Source organism: Callorhinus ursinus, unplaced genomic scaffold (genome assembly GCF_003265705.2).
Source record: "Callorhinus ursinus isolate GAN/ISIS: 27379988/994484 unplaced genomic scaffold, GSC_fseal_2.0 scaffold12, whole genome shotgun sequence".
Lineage (NCBI taxonomy): Eukaryota > Metazoa > Chordata > Mammalia > Carnivora > Otariidae > Callorhinus > Callorhinus ursinus.
In genome coordinates, this window is record NW_027397074.1 from 80,332,649 (window position 1) to 80,358,268 (window position 25,620).

General features: G+C 38.6%; 1 protein-coding gene, 1 long non-coding RNA gene and 1 pseudogene across 3 annotated transcripts in view; 2 read left to right on the forward strand and 1 right to left on the reverse strand.

The window, feature by feature from the left end:
• The window catches only part of LOC112811060 (uncharacterized), a 35,888-nt gene extending 10,488 nt beyond the window's left edge, over positions 1–25,400 (reverse strand). The window contains exons 1-3 of one of the 2 annotated variants that reach the window (XR_003204958.2): positions 25,339–25,400; positions 24,301–24,482; positions 20,975–21,261 (exon numbers count right to left, since the gene is read on the reverse strand). This is a non-coding gene — a long non-coding RNA (uncharacterized lncRNA). Of the gene's footprint in view, positions 1–20,974; positions 21,262–24,300; positions 24,483–25,338 lie in introns of those variants that run through there. The other variant, XR_012380387.1, reaches the window with a different exon arrangement.
• On the forward strand, positions 12,380–13,310 carry LOC112811056 (olfactory receptor 2A12-like). Its single transcript, XM_025854973.1, is given in 2 exon segments — positions 12,380–12,990; positions 12,992–13,310. Coding segments are annotated over 2 exon segments (930 nt in total).
• Positions 22,315–23,246, forward strand: LOC112811059 (olfactory receptor 2A2-like; annotated as a pseudogene).
• Positions 25,401–25,620: the final 220 nt, after the last annotated feature.

Below are 25,620 nucleotides of genomic sequence, written 5' to 3' on the forward strand. Positions count from 1 at the left end.
TAACAAATTAAAGGATCTATATATCAGTAGATCCAAGAGAGTGTTTGACAAAATTCAACATCAGTTCATGATAAAACTCTTTACAACCTAGTATAACAGTAAGTATTCCTAAGAGGATCTACCAAAAAGCAAAAGAACACGTATAATAGATATAATACTTATTGGTGAAATGCTAACACCTTTCCCAGTAAGCTAAAAAGTAAGACAAAGATGTAGACTCTCACCACTTGTTTTCCTTGTTTTGACCTTTTTGCTGGAGACCCTGAAGAGTACAGTTAGAGAAGAAAAAGAAACATACGCACTTGTGCACACACACACACATTTGAGAAGGAATAAATGAATTGTGATTATATACAAAATAACAGGATTACATATGTAGGAAATCCAAATTGTAAGAAAGTTTAGCAAAGTAGCTTGATACAAAATCAATATGAACATCAATTATGCATTTTTATATAACAAATAATTAAAATGAAATTTTACAAAATGCTGGTATAGGCTACAGCCCTTACTTTTAAAATGCTTAGGAATAAATTTAACAAACCCTATACAAAAACTATAAAGATAGAGTTAGAAAAATTTATTGAGTCCCTATGACAACTAAATACACAGATAATACAACATGTGATATGCTGACTTCTTGGATTGGGAAACATAATATTACAGAGATTCAATCTCCTCAAACTGATTAATATATTTCATGTAATCCTAATCAATATCCCACAATATTCCAGTGCTGTGGGCACGTGCAGAACTTCACAAGCTGGTTCTAAAATGCAAAGGGCCAAACACTATTAAAAAAGATAAAGGACAAGGTGGGGAGTATTTAATTCTCCAGATAATAAAGTGTAATATAAAGTGCCAGTAAGTAAAACAGTGTGTCGTTCATCCAGGCATTGACCAATAAATAAACTGAACAGAATACAAAGCATAGAAGCAGATTCATGACTTTATAAAATGACACTTGCTATATTAGGGATGGGGCATGGCAGTTCTGTGGGGAAAGGAAAGGTTTTGCAGAGACCCAGCGTATTTCCGAGTCTCACCTGTCTGGACTAGGTGACTTTCTACCACATCACTCCAGCTTATCTTTGTACCCAAATCACTTTACAGAATAAACAGACCTTAGGGAATAAAAGCAGAATGAAGATTTTTTCTTTCCTGGACATATGGTAGATGAGCCATTTTCAGATGTTTTGGTGGTAGAATTTTCTGACATATCAATATTTAAAACTGATTAAGAAGCAAAGAGAAACTTTTTGTCTGTCTTTCCCTCTTTATCAAGAAGGAAGATCTTTTCTGGAATTACTCCCCCTTGGCAGATGTTTCCTGGTATTCCACTGGCAAAAACTGGGCCAAATGGTCATCTCTAAACAGTCTCTGACAAAGAGGATGAAATTGAGAGTTTGACTTAGATCCATTATGGTTTAATCCCCTATGGCTCAGAGTGAGAGCCACTTTCTCTGGTAAGTTTACTACTTAATACCTCAAGAATATCAGTAGTAGCTCAGCAAGGAAGGGGTAATGACCATAGGGCAGACAACCAACAGTATCTGCTAAGTGGTTCAAGTTGTGAAGCAAGACTTCTTGAATCTTAAGTAGCAAATTAAGTGTGCTAATTTTCTCATCTTTAGCTTTAGGAATCCAAATGATACTTTCTCACAATAAGGCATAATGTTTAAAACCTAAATTAGAGGCTACAACCTCTAAATATAATGAAAATTATTGTTATGTCAAAGAGATTGTATTAAGAATCTTATAAGATTAAAAAGGACTCTGAAGTAGAATAATCTGGTTACATAGTAGGTACTTTTCCTTCTGCTAGATTAAAAAATATATATACTTAAAAATAGCATGAGAAGTATGAATCAATTTTCATTAAAATGTTATCTGTTTATCCTTCCCTCCTTATATTTCTCTAAGCACACAGAGATATGTGGGAGTCCACTAACCAAATGTGTGGGTAATGTATTTTTCTGAATTGCTTATTTTCATTTGGGGACAATATTTTTTTACGCAAAATAAAAAGTCAAAATACTTTCCTAAAATATCATGTGATTACATTTTATTAGCCCTGAATCCGATTTACTTGAAGAAATCTCTGGGATACTGAGCTATAGTAGTCATTTCAGAGTGCTTTGATATGGAGTAATTTTAGATTTTTTCTTTGTACTTTTCAGGATTGCTTTATTTTTCACATATGGAGCTCATTTCCTTTTTACAACAAAAATAATTCCGTTTTTTTCTCCCTAAAAGTGGGTGGAGAGAGGCTGGTAAAGAAGCATGAAGACTTTTAAGAAAGAAGATAACATGAGTGCAGCCCTCCTGTTTACCACTAGGATGTGAGCAAAGGAAATGCAGATTTATCTCGATCAGTTGTATCCCTTAGTGTCTGACCATTATTGGTCTATAATAAACATCTGATTAGGGAAGGTAGTGTTGGTAAGCACCCACTCTCTGATCCTGAGCAGGGTACAATGCAATGTTGCTGTCCCATTGATCAGCGCAACCATGGAGACACAATTTCTGGAAAAGTCTATGGGTGGAAGAAAGAGAAACAACACCACCCTTGAAGCCCATTCATCCACAGCACATCAGCTGTGGCAAAAGTTTGTATAGAAAACTCTTTATTAGGCCAATATTTTCCCTCACCCAATTTCTAAGCAGGAAGTATATAACAACTAAATGCTTCTAGGTACAAGGGATAAAGGTGATGTTAACAAATTACCTTGTTTTTCCCTCCACTTAGACTCTTACTCCCTCTTCCTAAGGTTTTCACAATCTTGTAACCCCCATCAGGCACCTCAACTAATATATCCATCCTTCAGGAGATTTCCGTTCTCCTTCTATCTGGACTGGTTGCTTCCTGGCAATTTCATCTGCCTTTACCCTGTGTTATAGTCCTTATTTCATTAATCTCATGTCCTTCTCTTTCTTGGTTTACTCTCCTTGTTTTTATGGAGCACCTCCTTCAATTGCTCATACACTTAGAAAGGTTTATCATGACAGAAGTGGTAAAAACAATCATAACCACTTCTCATTTCTCACCACTTATACTATTTTATCTTCTTCAAATACCATGTTGAAATTCTATGTGCTATGTGGACGGAAAGAAAGACAAGACTCAAGATCTCTGAAGGAGGATTTTCTGTCTCAGAGATGGCAAAATATTAAAATGATACTTAGGTGCAGCTGTAGGTATTGTATTTGTGATCTGCAAACACCTCTCTCTAAATTGACATTCTTTAATAAAGGTCCATCACTAATGATAGAGCAAGTATGCTTTATAACATTTATTCTTACCAAAATATTAATCAATATGAATATTGATGATAAAAGAAGTCTAAGACTCTTCACAAGAAATGCTTTTGCTTTCTCCACTTCAAAGATTAGAGAACAAAAAATTAGAGACAAATCATGACATTTCTTTGTATCCACAATATGCTGTGTTAAATATCATCATTCAACCAAAAGAAATAAAAGTGGTAAATATACATATTTTTTTTTTAAGAGGGAGAGGCAGGGAGGGGCAGAGAGAGAGGGAGAGAGAGAACCTTAAGCAGGCTTCACATCCTGCATGGAGCTCAATGTAGGGCTCAGTCTCACAACCCTGAGATATTTACCTGAGCTGAAGTTAAGAGTAAGATGGACGTTTAACTGACTGAGCCACCCAGGCACCGCTAAATATGTATGTTTGAATGAGCATGCACCAACATATTATCCTTGGTTCTATCTGGGTATTGGCAAGTGAAATTTATTTTTCTGTAATAATCTTGTTTTCCTTGTAAAATACAGGAACTACAAACAATAAAAAAATAAGAAAATTATAAAATTATTTAAACACAACTTTGAAATATGTTATGATAAGTGCTTTTAGTCTTCCGGAGAAGGGAGACCAATTTGGGTTTGGATAGTTGAAGAGAGCACCCTGAGGGCTTTGAAGGATTGTTATTATATTTGAAGTCAAATGGGTACTACAAGGACAAAATTGACTTGGAACAAGGAAAAGCATTTCAAGAGTGGGAGCTATGGAGGAGTAGTACTTGAATAAAGTGGTGTCTTGAAGAATGAGAAGGTACGTGAGTGAGGCTCTATCCAACCCAGATTATTTTAAGAAAAGAAATAACACCAATATCCTCCCCCTTAAATATATTTTTTCTGCTTTCCAATAGATTAAATATACTACTTTTATTTTGAAGTGCCTTTTCTACCAAAGTTTAAGAAATAAGACTCTACATGGACACTCTGGAAGTTAGAAGTAGGACTTTACAATCATCAAACATCACTTAGCACATGAAGTGGCAGGGAGAGAGATTCATTTTTTTAAAAGATTTTATTTATTTATTTGAGAGAGAGAGAGAGAGAGAGAGCACAAGTGGGGTGGTGGGAAGGAGGAGCAGAGGAACAGAGAGAAGCAGACTCCTTGCTGAGCAGGGAGCCTGATGCGGGGCTCAATCCCAGGACCCCAGGATCATGACCTGAGCCGAAGGCAGACGCTTAACTGACTGAGCCACCCAGACACCCTCCACCCTTTTTTTTTTCTTTTCAAAGATTTTATTGAGATGCGTTTTAACTGTGGGCCTTAACCCAGGATGAAGAAATAAAAATGTGATTCAGAAATCTTGAGAAGTTTGAAATGGAGACCAAACTAAAGAAAATTAAGGGAGAAGTATATCTAAACTGCCAAGTCAAGAATACTAGTAAGTGAGAAATGTGCAGTGATTTCCTGGCAACAATATTTCTCCACTGGCAGAAACCTGTTTCCCTGGATGATGTATTAAGAGGGTCCATGGTGCCTCTACCATGAGACATCAAGAAATCACAGCCTCTCTTCTATAAACAGGAAGAATTACAGAGTGGAGCAGTTTTAAGGTTGGTAAAATACATATGGAGAGAAATTAATTTATGACATGATCTTGAATTTTTTATTTTCTGTGTCAGGGTCTTGCATAGTTTAGAGACATCCTGGTCTCACCCAATCCCAAGCAAACACAAATCCCAAACAAATGCACATTAAAATTCCCGTGGGACACTGAAAGATCAAAATGAATACAAGTGGGAAATGCATTTATTGGTTCACCTGCTGATAGGAAAGTAGCAAACTCTTTAAATCTCTCTGAGGAGAATGTGAGTGGAGGTAATGCCACAGGGTTCTGTCCCCTGCATCATTATTTGTGTCTGTGGGGATGGAGCTGGGTTCAAATGATGACAGAACAAAGCCCTCGCTTGCAGAAGCCAATCCATCATCAGGTTCTGCCATGAGAACTGTGAATGCGGGCTTCACCTCCTGATGAGGTCTCTTTAGACAAGAGACTCATTCCCAGTCCTTCCCTGTGAGATTTCTTCTAAACCCAAGGCCATATTTGATGAAAAGAACACAGATTATACCACTGTTAAGTAAACGTGGTTCATGAGCCGTAGGAAGGGGTTTGCAGGTGAGAAATGGGAAAAGGGGTTTGGGAATGAAATCACTGGCTCTGGGCATTAGTGACTAAATGCTTTTCATGTGTGGCCCTAAGCCTATCTTCATAACTAGGGCCCTGATGGGGATCTTTAGGTACCACTACTAATTCCCATGGTGTAGCCATGATGCCTCTGACCCTCTAAGACCCTCGGTCCATATTCTCCTCATCGTTCTTATGTGGCAGCTCTTGGCTTTGTCATGACTGTGTCAGAGAAGAGGCATCAGCTAACCATCCAGTAGGATATGATCTGACTGATGAAAGGCTTACGAAGAACTTTAGGGGGTCACGTGACCCAGGTGCCTCTTCCTACAAATAAAAAATTCTGAAGTCGGAGGTTAAGTGGTTACTTGCCCTAAGACCTATCTTCCTTCCCTGCCTTGTTAACTGCCTGCCCCAGCAGATGCTCAGAAACATTGTCTGTCCCAACAGGACCCACTTGTCACTTGCCTGGGAGAGAGATGGTATTCTCTTACAGGGGAAACCCAGGTCTGTTGGTGTACAGATTTCTCTTTTTGTTCCTTGTTTTAGCAGAGGAGTATTGTGATTCTTAACATGTTTCCTTATGATTATCGAATCCAGAAGTTACTCTGTGTGATGGTTTTCAAATCCCTAATATATTGTTAAGAACTTATTAAGTGTCTTATGTGAGTTAACTCATGAGGTTTATTGTTCACCCCATTTTGTAGCCGGTGGAGCTGAGGACCAGAGAAGCTCAGAGAGGTCACAAAACTACTATGTGGCAAAGTCGGGGTTTGAACCCAGGCAGTTGGGCTCAGAATCCATGTTTGTTTGTTACACTCTGCTACTCATTAAGATCAAGCTGAGTCTTAAAGCAAGTATTGGAGATGATAAGTAATTTCTGAGTAAGTGTGGAAATTGGACAAATGTGTGCTGCCCCAGAACACCGTCTTTGACCGCCCAGGGCTTTAACTCATAGTGATCAATAGAACCTCTCACTGTAGGTCGGTGCTAAATATCCAAAGTACAGCCTTCTTTCCTGTCAAGAGATTTTTGGGTTTTAAAACCTGTGTTTTCCTCTTCAATCCAGGAGTGAGTTTCCTTTAAAGGATTTTTCCATTTCTTTAAAATCCTTTTGAAAATTAATTTTTAAAAATCAGCATATAAAAACATTAACAGAAATGAAAGTAAAATGGTGTGTTATTTGTTTATTATTAAATTATTTATTTATTATTTATTTATTTATTTGGTGTGTTTTCTATTTAAAGTCAAAAAATAACCTGAAGAAAAGACAAAATAAATGTGAAAAGGTTTACAATGCCATGATTTTGTTAGATCTCTAATCCTAATGATTTGGACTCTTTCTTGAAATTTGTGGTCTTATTAATACTGTTAACAATTAACATTTATATAACTCCTACTATATGCCGGTTTAGTGGTCATTATCCTTCACATCAGCCCTTTTAGACACCTGTTGTCACTATTTTATGGATGAAAACAATGAGGTGGTGACTAGAGTAAGTGGCTCCAGGTCCTACCATTCACCTTGCAGAATGGAGATTGGAACGATGCTCTGACCAGCACTGTTAACACTGTTAACCATGCTGTTTTCATCCTGGTTCAGGGATCTTGCTGCTTTCAGTCCCTGTGAATTTTCATGCTATGGAAGAACGGAGAAATGTATCCATGAAACATCCCTTATTCTGTGCACTGAAGACTTTTCTTTAATATGTAGCTGGAGCGGACACTTAAGTAATTTGAGATCTCTCTCTCTTTTTTGTTATCTGCCCCAGGCTTTTTCTCAGAGGAAAAAAGCAAATCTGGCTTCTTGAACTGTGAAATTCAAAATGCAAAACCATGCCAATATTTAAAAGGAAATAATGCTTTCACCTTATCTCGTATTTTTCTACTTTCCTTGTTCTCAACAAATGAACTGATGGACAATTAGTGTGTGCTATAGAGTGGTCTCCTTGTGACCTTCCTACAAGACTGCACAAAGGTGAGATTGGCATCCAGTAGGACCTATAGTTTGTTAGTAGCTCACATTTGGCGAAACGAGTTGTTTCACTAAGAATTCTATTTGCCTCCTTCATTCCTGCCATTTTGGAAATTAGTTACTGGTTTCTCTCAAAATATCTTAGGGAAAAAAATTACACATAAAACTCTATCATTCCAGCTTGTTTTAAGTATGAACTTTGATGAGTTAAACAATTCTAATCATTTGGGAAAGGGAAGCTAAAGCCCGGCCTGATAGCTGAAGGATCCAAGTGTCTGCTGTCCTAGGTCACTGGTCTGGGTGCAGGAGGAACACAGGGACACATCACAGATGAGCCCCCTGGGATTGCCCTTGGATCCACTCTCAGGATCCCATCCAGGCCCAGACAGGCTTCCCTGGCCATGGGCTCTGTGCTCAGCCTGCCTGCCCGTCCTCCTCAAGCTTGTTATCACATTCACCTCCAGGAGATCTCGTAGGACTCATCCAAAGGCGATCTTTGGAACAAAATTTAGTCTTTTGGCTTCCTGTGTCTTTATTAGCTCTAAAGACGTTCATACAAGACTTTCTCTGAAAGCATGATCTCATTTTCTGTCATTACTTGTGCCTTGCTTCCCATGGTGTTGGAATAGAATGTGTTTATTTCAGAAGAGCCTTAAAAATTTACAAAATGTCCATATTCCCAGAGGACTAGGGCATTAAGAGCTCTCTGAGCCCTCCTATTTGGCTTGATTTCCTGGGACCCATTAACACAATATTTGGTCTGTCCACAAAATGCCATATTCTGTTCAGACATAATTTGTATTGTCCAGACAGCTGGACAGTTTCCTATTTCATATCTGCTAATCGGTAGTTCAGTATACATCCTTTGTTCTCCGTTTGCATGAATTTAAAAATAAGTCAGTAAGTCAAAAGTAGATAAGCCCATATAAAATCAGCAATATTTGAGTGACTTTGTAAGGTATTTTACTGATCATAATTTGCTGCTATTTCTTGGGACCTCCAGTGAATGTCCACACAGAAGATAGGAAGTTGGCTTAAGACAACCACTTCCTTTTAAGAGAAACACCAAATTCACAGACATAGACACATAAGTTCACATGAGAGCAAATTGCAATTTCATTGCACTCTGCACAAACGTGTCTGCTAGTAAGCATGTTGGTCAACCACATGATTATAAACAAAGGGAATTCACAGAGGCAAATATTAGTACGCAACATTTGAGCAGTATCCAGGGAAAGAGGAGGCCTTCATGAACTGGCTTGGGATAAAAAGTTCCCACTAGTAAACAGGCTGATCCTATGTGACTTTTTCTAAGATACTGATGGGAAGATTCCTAGCTGACTGGTAAATTCTCTGTCACTTCTGATTCTGCTTACAGGGACTGGTTTCATTGTTGTTTTCAGTGTTTGGGTTTTTAACTACAAACCCCTAAAAGCTACCTTGCAGATGAGGAAATTAAAAGGGCATCTCATTGTGCTTCTCTGAATGACAAAGGCCACTTTCTTTGACCGCTGCAACATCACAGCTCTGCCTGTGTCTTGTTCACATTTTGGTGAGTGTTGCAATAATTTTCAACCTAATTTATGATCTATTTCTATTTTTAGTCAGTAGAAGATCTTGATCTTTTTCTGTTAGGATAGTTCAGGGGGAAAAAAATCTGTATAAAGAAAAATGAGATTGAGATTTCAATTTCCCCTTTCCTGTCAAAGGTTAACTATTTTTCATAATGGTAGTGATTGATTTCTCCCATATGAAGCTGTAAGAAAATCTGCTTTGATTTGAGATTCCTGTTAAAATTTGGTGAGGATTACTCTGAAGATGAGTAGGAATAATGTGCACCTTTAGTTGTATATTACATTGTAGATTTTTCCAAAATGAAAATATTTTGTTTTTTTTTTTTACTCCTGGTAATGCATAAAGTTTATTAAGGAAATGAGCAAATAAGCAAACAATTTATATAAAAGAAAAATCATATCATCAATATAATAGTTAATCAATATCAACAGATAATCAATATAAACAGTTTCATGGTTAAAGCAAAGAATTTTTATACATATATGTATGTAGGCACAAAAGACATGTGTATAAATATTTTTATGTTAAAATATAAGTTGGATCATATATGCACATTTTTTTACTTTATGTGGAAAATTTTTTCATTTCACTATATAAAGATTTATATCAACCTTTTTAATGGTTGCATTGCATTGTATGTTATAAAAGTAGCCAAATATCTTAATCCATCTCCAACTTATAACCTTTATATCAGTTCCAAAATTTTTAAAATATAAGCAGGGTTATAATGAATATTTACAACCTGTTAGTCACTATAGTTCGGGTACATTGGACTTTTTCTGTTCCCAGACCTCACTAAGTCCTTCCTGCCAGGGATTTTGTCTTTACTGTTCCCTGAGCAAGGAGCAGTCTACTTTGGCAATAGTTAGAGTGGACTCCCCTTCATCATTTGGACTCTACCCATGTGTCTCCTTGTTAGATTTTTCCTGACAATCCCATCTAAAGGACCTCCCTTCACACCAAGTCACTTTCAATCATATTACCCTGTTCATTTTCGTCATTTTACTTTCCACTATCAACAAATATTTTACTACTTTGCTCCTGTTGTTTTATGGATGGTAATCAACCATGATGTCTCCTTGCTCCTAGTCTAAAGAAATAGAGAAATAGACCCAGGAATCAGGTAGGAATTAAAAATATATGCTTTCTTAGTGAGGTTTATTGGAAAACATGATCTATAGCTTTAACAAAATGTCTCTCCAAATTAAAATCACAACCATTAGCCCCCACCTCCACTCCCTAAATGGGACAGTACGTGCTCCTGTAGGCTTTAGCCTGAAAGAATAGAAATGCATATGACCCAAAAAGAGAGCAGAGAAGGGGCGTCCTCATTTCCAGTTTCCTGTTCTACAAATCCTATAAATAAGAGAGCAGGAGAGCGGCAGGTATCCTCCCGTGTTTCCATCCAGGGGGAGAGAGATTTCTCCCCTAAATGGAAACATGAAGAGTAGATGACAAATACACCACCCAACTTCTTCACTATCTGTATCCCCTTCAGAATGCATCTACTTTCCCTCTGCTGTTCTTCCAGAGTTTAAAAGAGAGGCTGGAACAGATGATGCACTCAAGGAATATGTGTTAAAGAATTATTGAAATAGAAATTTAAATTGTAAAAAACTACTCACATACTCCATTTTCAAAGTTGATAAGAGGGGGACATTGGTACATTTTTCCTGCAGGGAAGCTGGCCATAGGTATCACAAGCTTTGAAATGTCTATATATTTTAGCATCTGCAATTTGACTTTTAGAATATATCCTAAATAATTATGAACATAGACCAAACTTCAGTTTGAAAGAATATTTATCTTGATGCTAATAAGAGAAATAAGAACCCCAAATTTTTCAACAATGAGAAATTAAATAAATTGTAATATAATAGAATATTGCATTAGCTTTAAATAATACCTGTAAAATATTACCTTTAATACAAGAAAAATGTTCATTATATTAAGGGAAATGTTAGTTAAAAATAGTCTCTATAATATAATCCTGATTTTAAAATATGAATTTGAGGATTCAAGTTTTTACAAAGAAAAAAATGAAATTATTTGTAAAATATTTTGTTGGATTTGAAACTACAGCCTAATTTGAAAGTAAAGATAGTTCTCAGGTTGTTTCTGGGAACAATGTGAAGAGAGGGTAAAGGGACAGCAAGCACCAGTTTACATGGTTTCGAGGCATAATGTCACCATCTGGCTGTTCCATGACCATTTTTCCCCCTGGATAGACCCAGCCACCTCCCAGGAAGAGCTTCCTAGAAAAAAATATCCAACCAATGCCCCACCTGTTCCCACTCCCTGTGACCTGCTCAGAATCCATCAGAACAGCAGGGGGCAGTCAGCATGGTAGCAGGTGAAGAAGGTCTGAGGGGAGTTGATGGCCATAGGAGTTACCAAAGCTGGGAAGATACCATGATGACAATTCTGTCACACACACAGATTTTTCTGTGTATTATGTTATAAAAGGAAAAAGAGAAAACACCCAAAGAAAATACAGTTACACTATAGCTGTTAATGTTAACTCATTTTCCCTTTTGAGATTCATAGTTGAGAAAGTTGCAGAAATGTCCTCCTGTTTACCTGAATTTAGGATATATACACGTGTTCATTGCATGGGGCCAAAGAATTCTTTTACCTATGCCTAAATTTCGGTATCCGGTGCTGATAAAAAGTCGATAAAACTCTCAGGATAAAACTGGAAACGCCGGAAGTGGAAAAGAAGTACTAGAAGAAGCTTGTACAGAGGCTTAGTAGCTGAAAATGAGGGGCTTACAAAGTTATAAAGACACTATAAAATGAGACTTTATTTAGAAGGCACTTCAAATCTGAAACAAATAGGTAGAAAAGCATCTGAGAAGGGAAATTGTTAAGTAAGCAACCTATAAAGAACAGAGGGCCCTTATCACCTCCTATCTTGGACCAAGGAGACAAGCAAGCTTAGGAAACAAAACTACCTTCTGTTCCATACATTCTGTCAGGGCATCTCTCTTCTAACTACCTTAATAATCAAGACTCACACCCTTGAAAGGAAGCCAGAGCACTTTAATTCTCCAAAACAACATATGTGTGCATGTATGTATGTGTATGCTATTAGGTACTGTATATAATAATGTGTAATATTATCTTGTAACATATTTTATTTGCAGTAAATTATATACAGATATAGCCTATCACTCCATTGATGGAAGGGGAATTTTTTTCTGATTTATATTAGCACACTGAGTTTTTTAGAGACATCTAAAAATAAATGACAGAATATCGATCCATGGTAATATATTTCTAAATGTTCATTCTGTAACATTTAGTGCTATTTTGAGTCGTGATTACCCTAGAGCTCTGACCTTCCTGTTGTGAATGTGGACTTGTCAGTCTCTGGCATAGGAGCATGGGAGGCAACCAGACATGGATCACAGAAGTCACTCTGCTGGGATTCCAGGTCGATCCAGCACTGGAGCTCTTTCTCTTTGGACTTTTCTGCCTCTTCTATATGCTCACCCTTCTAGGGAATGAAGTCATCCTAGGGCTTATCTGCTTAGACTCTAGACTGCACACCCCCATGTACTTCTTCCTCTCTCACCTGGCCATTGTTGACATGGCCTATGCTTCCAACAATGTCCCCAAGATCCTGGCAAATCTTGTGAATCTGAAAAGAACCATCTCCTTTGTTCCTTGCATTACGCAGACTTTTTTGTATCTGGCTTTTGCTCATATAGAGTGCCTGATTTTGGTCATGATGTCCTATGACCGGTTTGTGGCAATCTGCCATCCCCTACATTACACGCTCATCATGAACTGGAGAATGTGCATGGTCCTGGCTGTGACTTGCTGGGTGTTTATCTCCCTCTTGGCTCTGGTCCATTTAATTCTCATCCTGAGGCTGCCCTTCTGTGGGCCTCATGAAATCAACCACTTCTTCTGTGAAATCCTGTCCGTCCTCAAGCTGGCCTGTGCTGACACGAGGCTCAACCAAGTGGTCATCTTTGTGGCCTGTGTTTATCTTACTGGGGCCCCTCTGCTTGGTGCTGGTGTCCTATATACCCATCCTGTTTGCCATCCTGAGGATCCGGTCCGGGGAGGGCCGCAGAAAGGCCTTCTCCACCTGTTCCTCCCACCTCTGTGTGGTGGGGCTCTTCTTTGGCAGTGCCATTGTCATGTACATGGCCCCCAAATCCCACCACCCTGAGGAGCAGCAGAAGATCCTTTCCCTGTTTTATAGCCTTTTCAACCCTATGCTGAACCCACTGATCTATAGCCTGAGGAATGCAGAGGTCAAGGGTGCCCTGAGGAGAGCCCTGTATAAGCAGAGGCACATGTGAAGGATAACAAAAATCAACATAGTGAGGGGCACTCTGCTCCCCATGAAATATGGTAGGTGGCATTTTTTCACCTTATGCTATAATAAATGCCACATTAAGATAGAATATCTTAGACCTAAACATACAACCTGAAGCCATGTAGACTTTAGAAAATAAAATAGATGAATACCTTCATGACTGTATGTATGCAAAGATTCTTAGAGATGATTCAAGAAGCACAAGACACAGAATGTGAAGAATTGATAAATATTAGGCCTTTTCAAGATTAATCCTTCTGACCAAAGTCACCTTGAAGAAACAAGAAATGCAAATCACAGATGAAGTGTTTTATATTTTTTAAATGCAACGGTGAGTTGGGTATGTCCACATGAGGAGACACAGGGAAATGTCAGGGAAACACAAAGTTTGTTGTCCTCACAGGTCCTGGAGAAGGAGGCATGCACGCCTTGCAAGGCCGTGTAGGAAAGACACCAGGGTGCTCAGGAGACAGAAGACAGGATTAAGGGAAGGTTTACATCATTGCCTTCATAGGCATTTCCACAGAAAACACCCAATAAAGGGTTGTATAAGAACAAGCTGGAGTTCCTATAATAGGCAAATCTTTGCTATGTAGAGAAAGGGCATCATGGAGACTGATGGTCCAGGAGAATTCTAAAGCCGAGAATTTCTGTGATCTTCAGAGTGCGAAGTTACCTTACTTCCAATAATCTCCTTTAAATCCGTCTGGCTTCATGGGGCGCCTGGGTGGCTCAGTCATTAAGCATCTGCCTTCGGCTCAGGTCATGATCCCAGGGTCCTGGGATCAAGCCCCAGGTTGGGCTCCCTGCTGAGCAGGCAGCCTGCTTCTCCCTCTCCCTTTGTTGCCCCTCTACTTGTGCTTTCTCTCTCTCTGTCAAATAAATAAATAAAATCTTTAAAAAAATAAATAAATCCATCTGGCTTCTCTTCTGCCTTGAGCTATAGAATGCTATATAATAGTATGTCCTGCTGTTAGCCCTTTCTTTCTCAAAAATCAACATGCCCAATTCTGACATTCATACAACTGGGATGGATTTCCTCTCAGGTCTGCCAATCTCCTGGTATTAAAAAAGAATTATAATAAACCATTTTCAAATGAACAGCTTACAGTTGTAAACTTCAAAGTCATGAAATGTTGAATCTCTGATCTCTAAAAACAAAAACAAAATGAAAATAAATACCTTTTAAACCTTGACTGATAAACTAGATAATCTCTTCAGATCTCAAAGTAAATTTCTAAAATACACTGCCCCCAACTATGATAATAAAGTAAAACAAACAAACAAAACCCAATCCTTTGTCACCAAATTGTAATTACCAAGGGTGAAAACAGTAATGGGGCTTTTCAGTACAACTGCTGAAAAGGGAAGGTTCATGAGGCATCCACAACCATGCTGTGGTGATAGAGACTCCAGGCCCTATTGACAGCATTTTCAAAGAGCCACAAAGCCAATGAGTTTTTTTATTATTATTATAGTCAGTTAGCCAGCATATAGTACATCATAAGTTTTTGATGTAGTGTTCAACGATTCATTAGTTGTGTATAACACCCAGTGCTCACCCCAACACATACCCTCCTTAATACCCATCACCCAGTTATCCCATACCCCCAGCCCCTCCCTTCTGTAACCCTCAGTTTGTTTTCTGGAGTACAGAGGCTTTCAGATTTGTCTCCCTCTCTGATTTCTTCCCAGTTTTCCCTCCCTTCCCCTGTGGTCCTCTGTTCTATTCCTTATGTTCCACATCTGACTGAAAACATATGATAATTGTCTTTCTCTGCTTGACTTATTTCACTTAGCATAATCCCCTCCAGTTCCATCCATGTCGATGCAAAAGGTGGGTATTCATCCTTTCTGATGGCTGAGTAATATTCCATTGTATATATGGACCACCTCTTTATCCATTTGTCTGTTGAAGGGTATCTAAGTTCTTTCCACAGTTTGGCTACCGTGGACATTGCTGCTATGAATATTGGGGTGCATGTTCCCCTTCTTTTTACTACATCTGTATCTTTGAGGTAAATACCTAGTAGTGCAATTCCTGAGTCACAAGGTAGCTCTATTTTTAACTTCTTGAGGAACGTCCATACTGTTTTCCAGAGTGGCTGCACCAGCTTGCATTCCCACCAACAGTGTAAGAGGGTTCCCCTTTCTCCGCAATCTTGCCAACATTTGTTTCCTGTCTTGTTAATTTTGGCCATTCTAATTGGCGTAAGGTGGTATATCATTGTGGTTTTGAGTTGTATTTCCTGATGGCTAGTGATGTTGAACATTTTTTCATGTGTCTGTTAGCCATTTGTATGTCTTCTTTGGAGAAGTGTCTGTTCATGTCTTCTGCTCATTTCTTGACTGGATTATTTGTTTTTTGGGGTGTTGAGTTTGATAAGTTCTTTATAGATCTTGATCTTGGGTATCAGCCCTTTATCTGACATGTCATTTGCAAATATCTTCTCCCATTCCATGGATTGCCTCTTAGTTTTGTTGACTGTTTGCTGTGCAGAAACTTTTTATCTTAAGGAAGTCCCAAAAGTTCATTTTTGCTTTTGTTTCCTTTGCCTTTAGAGACGCGTCTTCAAAGAAGTTGCAGGGGCCAATGTCAAGGAGGTTGCTGCCTGTGTTCTTCTCTAGGATTTTGATGGATTCCTGTCTCACATTGAAGTCTTTCATCCATTTTGAATTTATCTTTGTGTATGGTGTAAGAGAATGGTCTAGTTTTATTCTTCTGCCTGTGGTCGTCCAGTTTTCCCAGCACCATTTATTGAAGAGACTGTCTTTTTTCCATTGGACGTTCTTTCCTGCTTTGTCAAAGATTAGTTGACCATAGAGTTGATGGTCCATTTCTGGGGTCTCTATTCTGTTCCATTGATATATGTTTCTGTATTTGTACCAATACTATACTGTCTTGATGACTATGGCTTTGTTATATAGCTTGAAGTAAGGCATTGTGATGCTCCCAACTTTGATTTTCTTTTTCAACATTCCCATGGCAATCCGGGGTCTTTTCTTTCCTGATTAAAACTCTTCAAAGTGTAGGGATAGAGGGAACATACCTCAATATCATAAAAGCCATCTATGAAAAGCCCACAGAGAATATCATTCTCAATGGGGAAAAACTGAGAGCTTTTCCCTTAAGGTCAGGAACATGACAAAGATGCCCACTCTCACCATTATTGTTCAACATAGTAATAGAAATCCTACCCTCAGCAATCAGACAACAAAAAGAAATAAAAGGCATTCAAACTGGCAAAGAAGAAGTAAAACTCTCTCTCTTCACAGATGACATAATACTTGATGTGGAAAACCCAAAAGACCCCACCCCAAGTTATTAGAACTCATACAGCAATTCAGCAACTTGACAGGATACAAAATCAATGCATGGAAATCAGTTGCAGTTCTATACACTAATAATGTAACTGAAGGAAGAGTAATTAAGGAATCCATTCCATTTACAACAGATCCCCAAACCATAAGATACCTAGGAATAAACCTATGCAAAGAGGTAAAGAATCTATACTCTAGAAACTATAGAACACTTACAAAAGAAATTGAGGAAGATAGGAAGAGATGGAAAAACATTCCATGCTCATGGATTGGAAGAATAAACATTGTTAAAATGTTTATGCTGCCCAGAGCAAGTTACACTTTCAATGCAATCCCTATCAAAACCCATGAGTTTTTAAGATGCTTGAAGGTCATCAGCTGGGAGGAAAAGGAACTGCTCTGAATAACACCATGTCCTCACTGATATATAATGACACACAATAAAAACTAACTTCAGCACAAGCCTTTAAACTGAGGTAGGGTAACTGGTTTTGTCTTCAAATGATTGGAACTCAGAAATCAGTGAACCATGGCTAATTGTAAGGACACCTGTCATTGTAATAATCTGGTGTATGGACAAGGGCCAAATCTATTGGAATGTCACAGCAAATACTTCTGTAATTCTTACTGATTTGTTTTGTATTGAAACTGAATTGTACCATGACTGTACTCTGCTGTGGGGTACCATTGGCATTATTGATAAAATTCAACCACCTTATGGAAATAAATGATACGTCAATGCTGATACTGATGACCAAATGTACTGGGAGATCACGTTAAAGCCTCCTCAAGTTGTAATACCAAAGGAAAATGGCTGGTGTGGGGAAGCACTAGAGTTGGCTAACCATCAGCTCATTTCTATGCTAAATAGCTCTGCTCAAGGTTATTACAAGGTACAAACAACATAGCTCCAAGGGGAGCAAGTAATCAAATTAGTACAAAAAGTGAAAATGTATGCCATGGCTTTCTAGGATATCACTGTTTCTTTGAGTCTATCCCTAGTCTCCACTGGCTCCTCCAAATACGGGGCATATTCATGCTCTTGCTGTATCTATCCTATTAAGTAAAACATTGCTGTACCTGCTACCTAAGTGCTCTTTAAATGTAGAGGCTTAGAAAAATATGGTCATTTTGCTGTAGGAGCACCTAGGCTGAGGTCCAGGTGTGTGGACTGTGCAATAAAAAAGGGTTAACTCAGTTAAATTTATATAAGTTAGGAATTAAAAGGAACTTTAAAATATTCTGATCCTAACAGTTAGAGTGAGCCACAGAACTGGAAATTGTGTCCCTCTGAGTTGGGACTCAGAATTACTTTGATAATTAGGGGTAGGAGTCCTGGAGGCACATGTGGCAGATGATGAAGAGCAGTGACAGGATAGCATGTGTCTGAGGAAAAACACGGGATCCAAGGGCTGCTCCTTAGTTAAGAGAAAAGACTGCAGGTGGCAGGATTCTCAAGATGGCCCCCTAGGTAGCTGCCCCACTCTTTTTTAATCAAGTGCTAGTCTGGGCTCTGCTGTGAAGACATCTTACAAAACAGTGAAGAGAGTAGGTATGTTTTACATTTTAAAAATATGAAAGAGAGAGAGAGAGAGAGAGAGAGAGAGAGTGACAGAATGGCACCAGAGCAGGGAAAGGGCAGAGGAAGAGGGAGTTGAAGAATCCTAAGACGACTCGACGCTGAGTGCGAAGTGTGACACGGGGCTGGATCTCACCACCCTGAGATTATGACCTGAGCTGAATTCAAGATTCAGACACTTAACCAACTGAGGCCCCCGGGTGCCCCCATTTTACATTTTGAACAATCTTATATGTTGTCTTAAGCAAGGAAAGCTGAATTTTATATTTTTGCTGTACTCTGTCTGATGCAATATCACATGTCATGTTACCTCTGGAAAACTCCATGGGGCACTCATGAGAGAGGGAGGGTGAAAAAGACCAAAAGTCTAAATATAATTATGAAAATAGTTTTGATCGTATGGCCCCTTTGAGAGATTCTCAGACATTCTCCCCAGCCTCTGGACCACACTTAAAGAACCAATAACTTAGTATATTCAAACTTAGTCTCCACATTCATCAAATGGTAATGCTGATCAGATTAAACCATGTAGTCAGTATAGAGCATTTGGCACATTTTCTGAAACAAGATAAGGGCTCAATAATTGTTGCTTATGAATAGTAGAAACCTTCCTCATTTGTATTTACCAATCCTTGCTGCAGATAGAGATACATCTTGGCTTGGGGATCTATTCTCTCTCAGAGTTGCCATAACAGGTTCCACGGGAATCCACTTCTCAAGCATCTAAAAATCCCAGTCCCTCAGATGCTTTGATGGGGATTGTAAAGAAGCATGACTTCATAAAACTGTAATCAATTTGAGAGTTTTGGTATAGTAATTTGTGATATTTGTCTCATCTTATAACCCTTGAGATAGTTGGAAGTTGGTGTACACACAGTGTGATGCCAATATCCACCCTGTTTCCTCACCAGAATTTTCCTCCAAGGACCATCAGACACAACCAACCTCTCCCCCAGAGAGAAAATTCAGGGATTTCCCTCCCTGATCTTAGGAAGAACATAAATAGGTCTAATATTGTATGATCTTTCTGGGAATTTGAATTCTCAATAGAAACTCAAGAATGTTTTTAATTCATCTGACTCTAAAATAAAAGCTATGCTCCTGAGGTTCTTTGAAGAAACTTCAGAAGTCTAGTGAGTGACTCCTTCTGTATCTGGGATTCAATCCTCTGAAAGCTATGAAGGGAACAGGACCCTACATCCGTTTTAGAGGTATATTTCTCAACCCTCTAGAGTTTAAAGTTGCTCCTTGTGAGAAAACTCAGTGCTAACATGTCCTTATGCAGAAGAGATTATTAATTTATGCTGGGAGATGATTTTCAGTATAGGTAGTTGATAAAGGGCAGGCTATGTGGACAAAAATGATATTCCTGGGTGAACTTCCCTCCCGACTCACACTGTGCACTGTAGGTAGACACAATAGGCACCTGGATGTCTCCCTCCTGTACCTTAGGGACCATCTGCCCACTGGGTGGTGGGCAGGCATCCTTGAACTCCCCCAGGATCTCTCACCATTTCCTCCTAATGTAACTGAGTGGTGGTGGGCAGAGTTAGCACAGCTGTCTCAGGGCAGTGTGAGGTGGCTCAGACAATGAGAAGCCTTATGCAGCCATTTTCTCTGAACAAGGTTCCCAAATGGCCAAATTAATAAAAAGACTTTATATATCACCTAGCTTAAATGAAGATCTTTTTTTTTTTTTAAGTGTCTATTTATTGGTTTTAGAGACAGAGTAAGAGAGAGAGAGAGAGAGCAAGCCCAGGGAGGGGATTGATCCTGGTACACCCAGATCATGACCTGAATGTAAATCAAGAGATGGTCACCTAATCAACTGAGCCACCCAGGCGCCCAGAAGATCTTCATATGCAGAGCAATCTGTCTTATTGGAAAAGAATATTCTAGTAACAGTTACAGTAAGTCTTTGCTGAAACACTGGAAGATGTAAGTTTGCCATATAGTTATCCTTTGTGGAACCATCCCAGGTTCTCACTCTGTTGTGATGATTTTCAGACTTAAAAATCACTGAATTTTTATTGAATGGAGCACTGGGTGTTATACACAAACAATGAATCATGGAACACTACATCAAAAACCAATGATGTAATGTATGGTGATTAACATAACATAATAAAATAAGAAAAAATCACTGAATTTATATACATGTCCTTCCTATCACAAAGTAGGATAAAAGGAGTGCCAATGTTCCTGATGAGAGTTGGAGAAATAGGTATAGCTTCCTTGATCAAAAAACATTCTGGAGTCCAGGACAGCCCAGAGAGAGCTGCTCCTACTGACTGAGCAAAGCTTTCCTAATTTGAGCTGTTATTGTTTCATTTACTCCACTGGGGAGATGAAATTTTAGGTATCACTGCCATGACATTTTCTTCTCTATGCCAGTACTGTATTTGCTTAATTTTTTCTTTTTTGGGGGGGGGGTGGGGAGGGAAAGAGAGAATTTCAAGCAGGCTCCACTACCAGCACATAGCCCAGTGCTGTTCCATGTCAGGACCCTGAGATCATGACCTGAGCCAAAAACAAGAGTCGGATGCTTAACTGATCGAGTCACCCAGGAGCCCCACTGCCTAACAGTATTGACGTAGTTTCAGTCTTATTTTTATGTTGTTCATTTTTTTAACAGCAAGATGGTAATAGGGTAATGAAAATGAGAATGAAAAGATATACTAATTCAGACACAAAAATAACTAGGCTAAAAAGTTATTAAACAAATGTTCCCACTGAAGAGCGATGGATTCAGTGCCTTCAACAGTATTTTTATCCTTTCTGTTCACAGAGTAAATGTGGTTCAGACGTTGCTTATTGTATCCCACTGTGCCCCTAGAATTCTGCAATACTGATGTTGCTGTCTTCCACTTTACATAACGTAGGCATAGTCTTTAATTGTAGAAAAAAATCCATGTCCGAACCTTAAGACACATTTACGTAGAAGCTTCCCAAATGCAATCATACTCATGGAAGTGAAAGAATCTGTGATTTTGTCTCTCTTTAATTTTCCAGTGATCATATTCTGTGAAGTTCTCTAAGGAAGGAGAAACCATGTCTTTGTCAAATGAAACTGGCAAATAGAAGACACTTAGCACATCCATTTTTGAACTAAAATGACAACGATCCATCTAACAAACATTTCCTGAGTGCCTGTTTCATCGAGAGCTTTACCTGCTATTTTGAGATATAAAGATGTTCAGGACATATTACATACCCACAAGACTTCCTATTTGGGAAAGAGAATCTCCGTTCAAATACACGACATTTGGTATAACCCCCTTTTTATCTTTGATTTTATCTTGAGGGTTATCCAGATCTTCATAGTGAGGATCTACCTCTTAACTGTTAATATGGACCAAGCCCATACATTTAATAGGTACCTGAAGAGCTTCTTCATATGCATCTGCTCTGATTCACAAGAGTAGAAAAGACCCTTTTTACAGGCTGCTTTATCATTAGCCTCCCAATGGGGCCTAGAGAAGATCAAGTAGGCTGCCTTCTTTCTCTTTGTAGTACCTAGTGGTACCTACAATAAAATGGTTCAAATGAGGAGGACTATGACCCCATGGCAACACCCCATCAGGATTATACAATGAGGGTGGTGATGCACACGGTTTATAACCACACTAATATTTTTGAATGACCCAGATGCATTTTCTGGCCCAATATATACTAGATTGAGAATTTACAATTCTCTAACCCTAGTATGCTCTATAGGGATATACAATAATTCCCAGTATTTAAAAAATTCCTGAATTCATCCTACACTCAGAAAAGGTAGCATAGATGTAGAGAAAAAGAGAAAAAGGTAAATATGAAAGAAATATTAAAATATGTTGAATCTGTGTAAAGGAACATGGGTTTTTTTGGTATAATTCTTGACACTTTTCTGTGAGTTTAAACGTAGTCCTCATCAAAAGTTCAAATCAAGAAGGTAACCAATTTTGGGAATAGCGGGATGTGGCAAGTGAGGCCAAAGATACAACCTTTCTCTGAGCTCATTTTGAGATAAGTAACTCTAATTTTTGTCGATTCTCCAGCTCTACCTTTTCTCACACTTCAGTCCTTGATAAACTGTCATTAAGAAATGGGAAGCAACCAGTCATGGGTCACAGAATTCATCTTGGTGGGACTCCAGCTCAGTGCAGAGATGGAAGGATTCCTCTTCTGGATCTTCTCCCTGTTCTGTATCTTCAGTCTGTTGGCAAATGGCCTGATCTTTGGACTCATCTGTCTGGACCTGAGACTGCACACCCCCATATACTTCTTCCTCTCACACCTGGCTGTCATTGACATGTCCTATGCGCCCAATAATGTCCCCTAGATGTTGGCAAACTTAGTGACTCAGAAGAGAACCATCTCCTTTGTCCCATGCATAATGCAGACATTTTTGTATTTGGGTTTTGCTGCTACAGAGTGCCTGATTTTGGTGGTGATGTCCTATGATAGGTTTGTGGCAATCTGTCGTCCTCTCCAGGACACTGTGATCATGAACTGGAGAGTGTGCTTGGTTCTGGCTGTCACTTAATTGTCATGTGGATTTATTCTGTCTCTGGTACATGCAATTCTCCTTCTAAGGTTGCCCTTCTGTGGACCCAGGGAAGTGAACCACCTCTTCTGTGAAATTCTGTCTGTCCTCAAACTGGCCCTGTGCTGATACGTGAATCAACCACGTGGTTATCCTTGCCTGCCTGTATGTTTGTCTTAGTCGGGCCACTCTGCTTAATGCTAGTCTCCTACATGTGCATCCTCTGGGCCATCCTAAAGATCCAGTCAAAGGAGGGCCAAAGAAAGGCCTTCTCCACCTGCTCCTCCCACCTTTGTGTGGTGGGGCTCTTTTTTGGCATAGCCATGGTGGTTTATATGGTCCCAGACTCCAATCAATGAGAAGAGCTGGAGAAAATACTGTCTCTATTTCACAGTCTCTTTAATCCAATGCTGAGTCCCCTCATCTACAGCCTGAGGAATGCTCAGGTGAAGGCTTCTTTGTATAGAGTACTGCAGAAAAGACCCATGTGAAGCACAGATAGAATGTTGTTTGAGTAGGGTTTCCTTTTAAATTTATGTGGTTTGCTGAAGCAAAAACACAGAAGAAGTTCCCGCTTAGAAGTTTGAATTAAAAATGGTTACTGTCCATCTTTTAGCTTTAAAAATAGGGCAAAGTTCCATGAAAAGTGGATCTTCTAAAATTGAGGGACCACATTAGGATTTGGGACATCTAAATTATCAGAATATTTAGTCTTTTTTAAAAAAGATTTATTTATTTATTTATTTATTTATTTATTTATTTATTTATTTATTTGAGAGAGGTGGGGGGAAAGCAGGGGACGGGGCAGAGGGAGACAATCTCAAGCAGACTCCCCACTGAGTGCAGAGCCTGACACTGGCCCAATCTCATGATCCATGAGATCATGACCTGAGCTAAAACCACAAGTTGGTCACCCAACCAACTGAGCCACCCAGGCACCCCTATTTCTTTTAAAAAATATTAAGTGTTCTTTATTTTTTGAAGCCAGGAATATTAGTGTAAGGAGAAAACAATTAAATGTAAAAAATTACCTCAGTGCATTTCTCTGGCTTATGTATTTAGACATATGTGACTTTTTAATCACCTTGTGGTAGCCAGAAACAATACAGTAGGATTAATACCATAAGACAGAACTTCCAAAGTAGATCTGAAATTTCAATACAGAAAATATTGCAGAATTATATGACTCTATCTCTCCAATTGTGAGGCCAATGAAGTAAGAGTTTAGAGAAATTCTAAATTCCTTGATGGAATAATTTAGAAGCAAGGGGGAAAAGTTATGGAAGGCTCTAGTGCAATGAGAAGCTATGTTAAAAAATCCTAAAATATATTAAATGTTTAGGATTTGGTGAAATGAAGGAAATTCATTAGTAAATGTTTAAATGGTTCTAGAGGTCAGAGTCTTGAGCACTGCTCAAACATTACATTTACTATTGGGTTATAATAATTTCATTTAAAAAATAATTTCTAATAAAATTGAATTACCTGTTAAAGTTCTTCAGATAGTTTCCACCAATATCTTTTGTAATGTTTGAATCTACTTACCTGAAGATGGTCTGGGGTAGCACCAAACACCATGAGACAATTATGATTAGCTAACATCATCTTTCTTTCATGGTAGTGGAAATTCCTCTGAATTTACCAGAATTGAACAACTGTCTTCACGATGCTAATGGTGATAAAATAAGTAAGAGCTGCTTTTTTTTATGATTCAATATTTGTAGATACTGCAAAATGATCACCACAATAAGTATAGTTAACACTGGTCACCATAGTTAAAATTTTTTTTTCATGTAATGAAAACTTTTAAGATCTACTCTCTTAAGAGCCACTTTTTTTTATTTTTAGAGTCACTCTCCACTTTTTATTCTTAAGAGCCACTTTCAATCATGCAATACAGTATTATTAACTATAGTCACTTTGCTGTGCATACATCTCCATGACTTATTTATTTTATAACTGGAACTTTGTACCTCTTGACCCTTTTCACCCATTTCACTCACTCCCCACACACTGGCCTCTGGTTATCATCAATTCATTCTTTGTATCTATGAGCTAGTTTTTCTTTTTTTCTCTTTCCTTCCTTCCTTCTTTCCTTCCTTCCTTCCTTCCTTCCTCTCTCCCTCCCTCTCTCTCTCTCTCTCCTTACCCCCTCCCTCCCTTTCTTCCTTCTCTCTCTCTCTCTCTCTCTCCCTCCCTTTTTGGTTCCACATATAAGTGAGATCCTATGGTATTTGTCTTTCTCTGTCTTATTTCTGTGTGACTTATTTCACTAGCCTAATGCCCTCAGGGTCCATCCAGGTTGTCACAGATGGCAAAGTTTCCATCCTTTTAATGTCTGATTAATATTTCATCGTATATATACCACATTTTTATTCTTCCACGGATGGTCACTTACTTTGTTTCCTTGTCTTAGCTATAGTGGTGCAGTGTCATGGGGTTACAGAGATCTTTTTGAGTTAGTGTTTTCATTTCCTTTGGGTGAATACCCAGGAATGAAATTGCTGAATCAAATAGTAGTTCTATTTTTAATTTTTTGAGGAACTTCCATAACTGTTTTCTGTAGTGGCTGCACCAACTTACATGCACGAGGGTCCTCTTCTCCCGACATCCTACCAACACTTGTAATCACTTGTGTTTTTGATGATAGCCATTCTAACAGGTGTGAGGTAATATCTCATTGTGATTTTGATGATGACATGTGATGTAAAGCACCTTTTCATGTACCTGTTGGCCATCCGGATGTCTTCTTTGGAAAAGTGTCCATTCAGATCTTCTGCCCATTTTTAAAATAGATCATTTGGTTTTTTGCCACTGAGTTATATGAGTTCTTTATATAGTTTGGATATTAACCCTTATTGGATA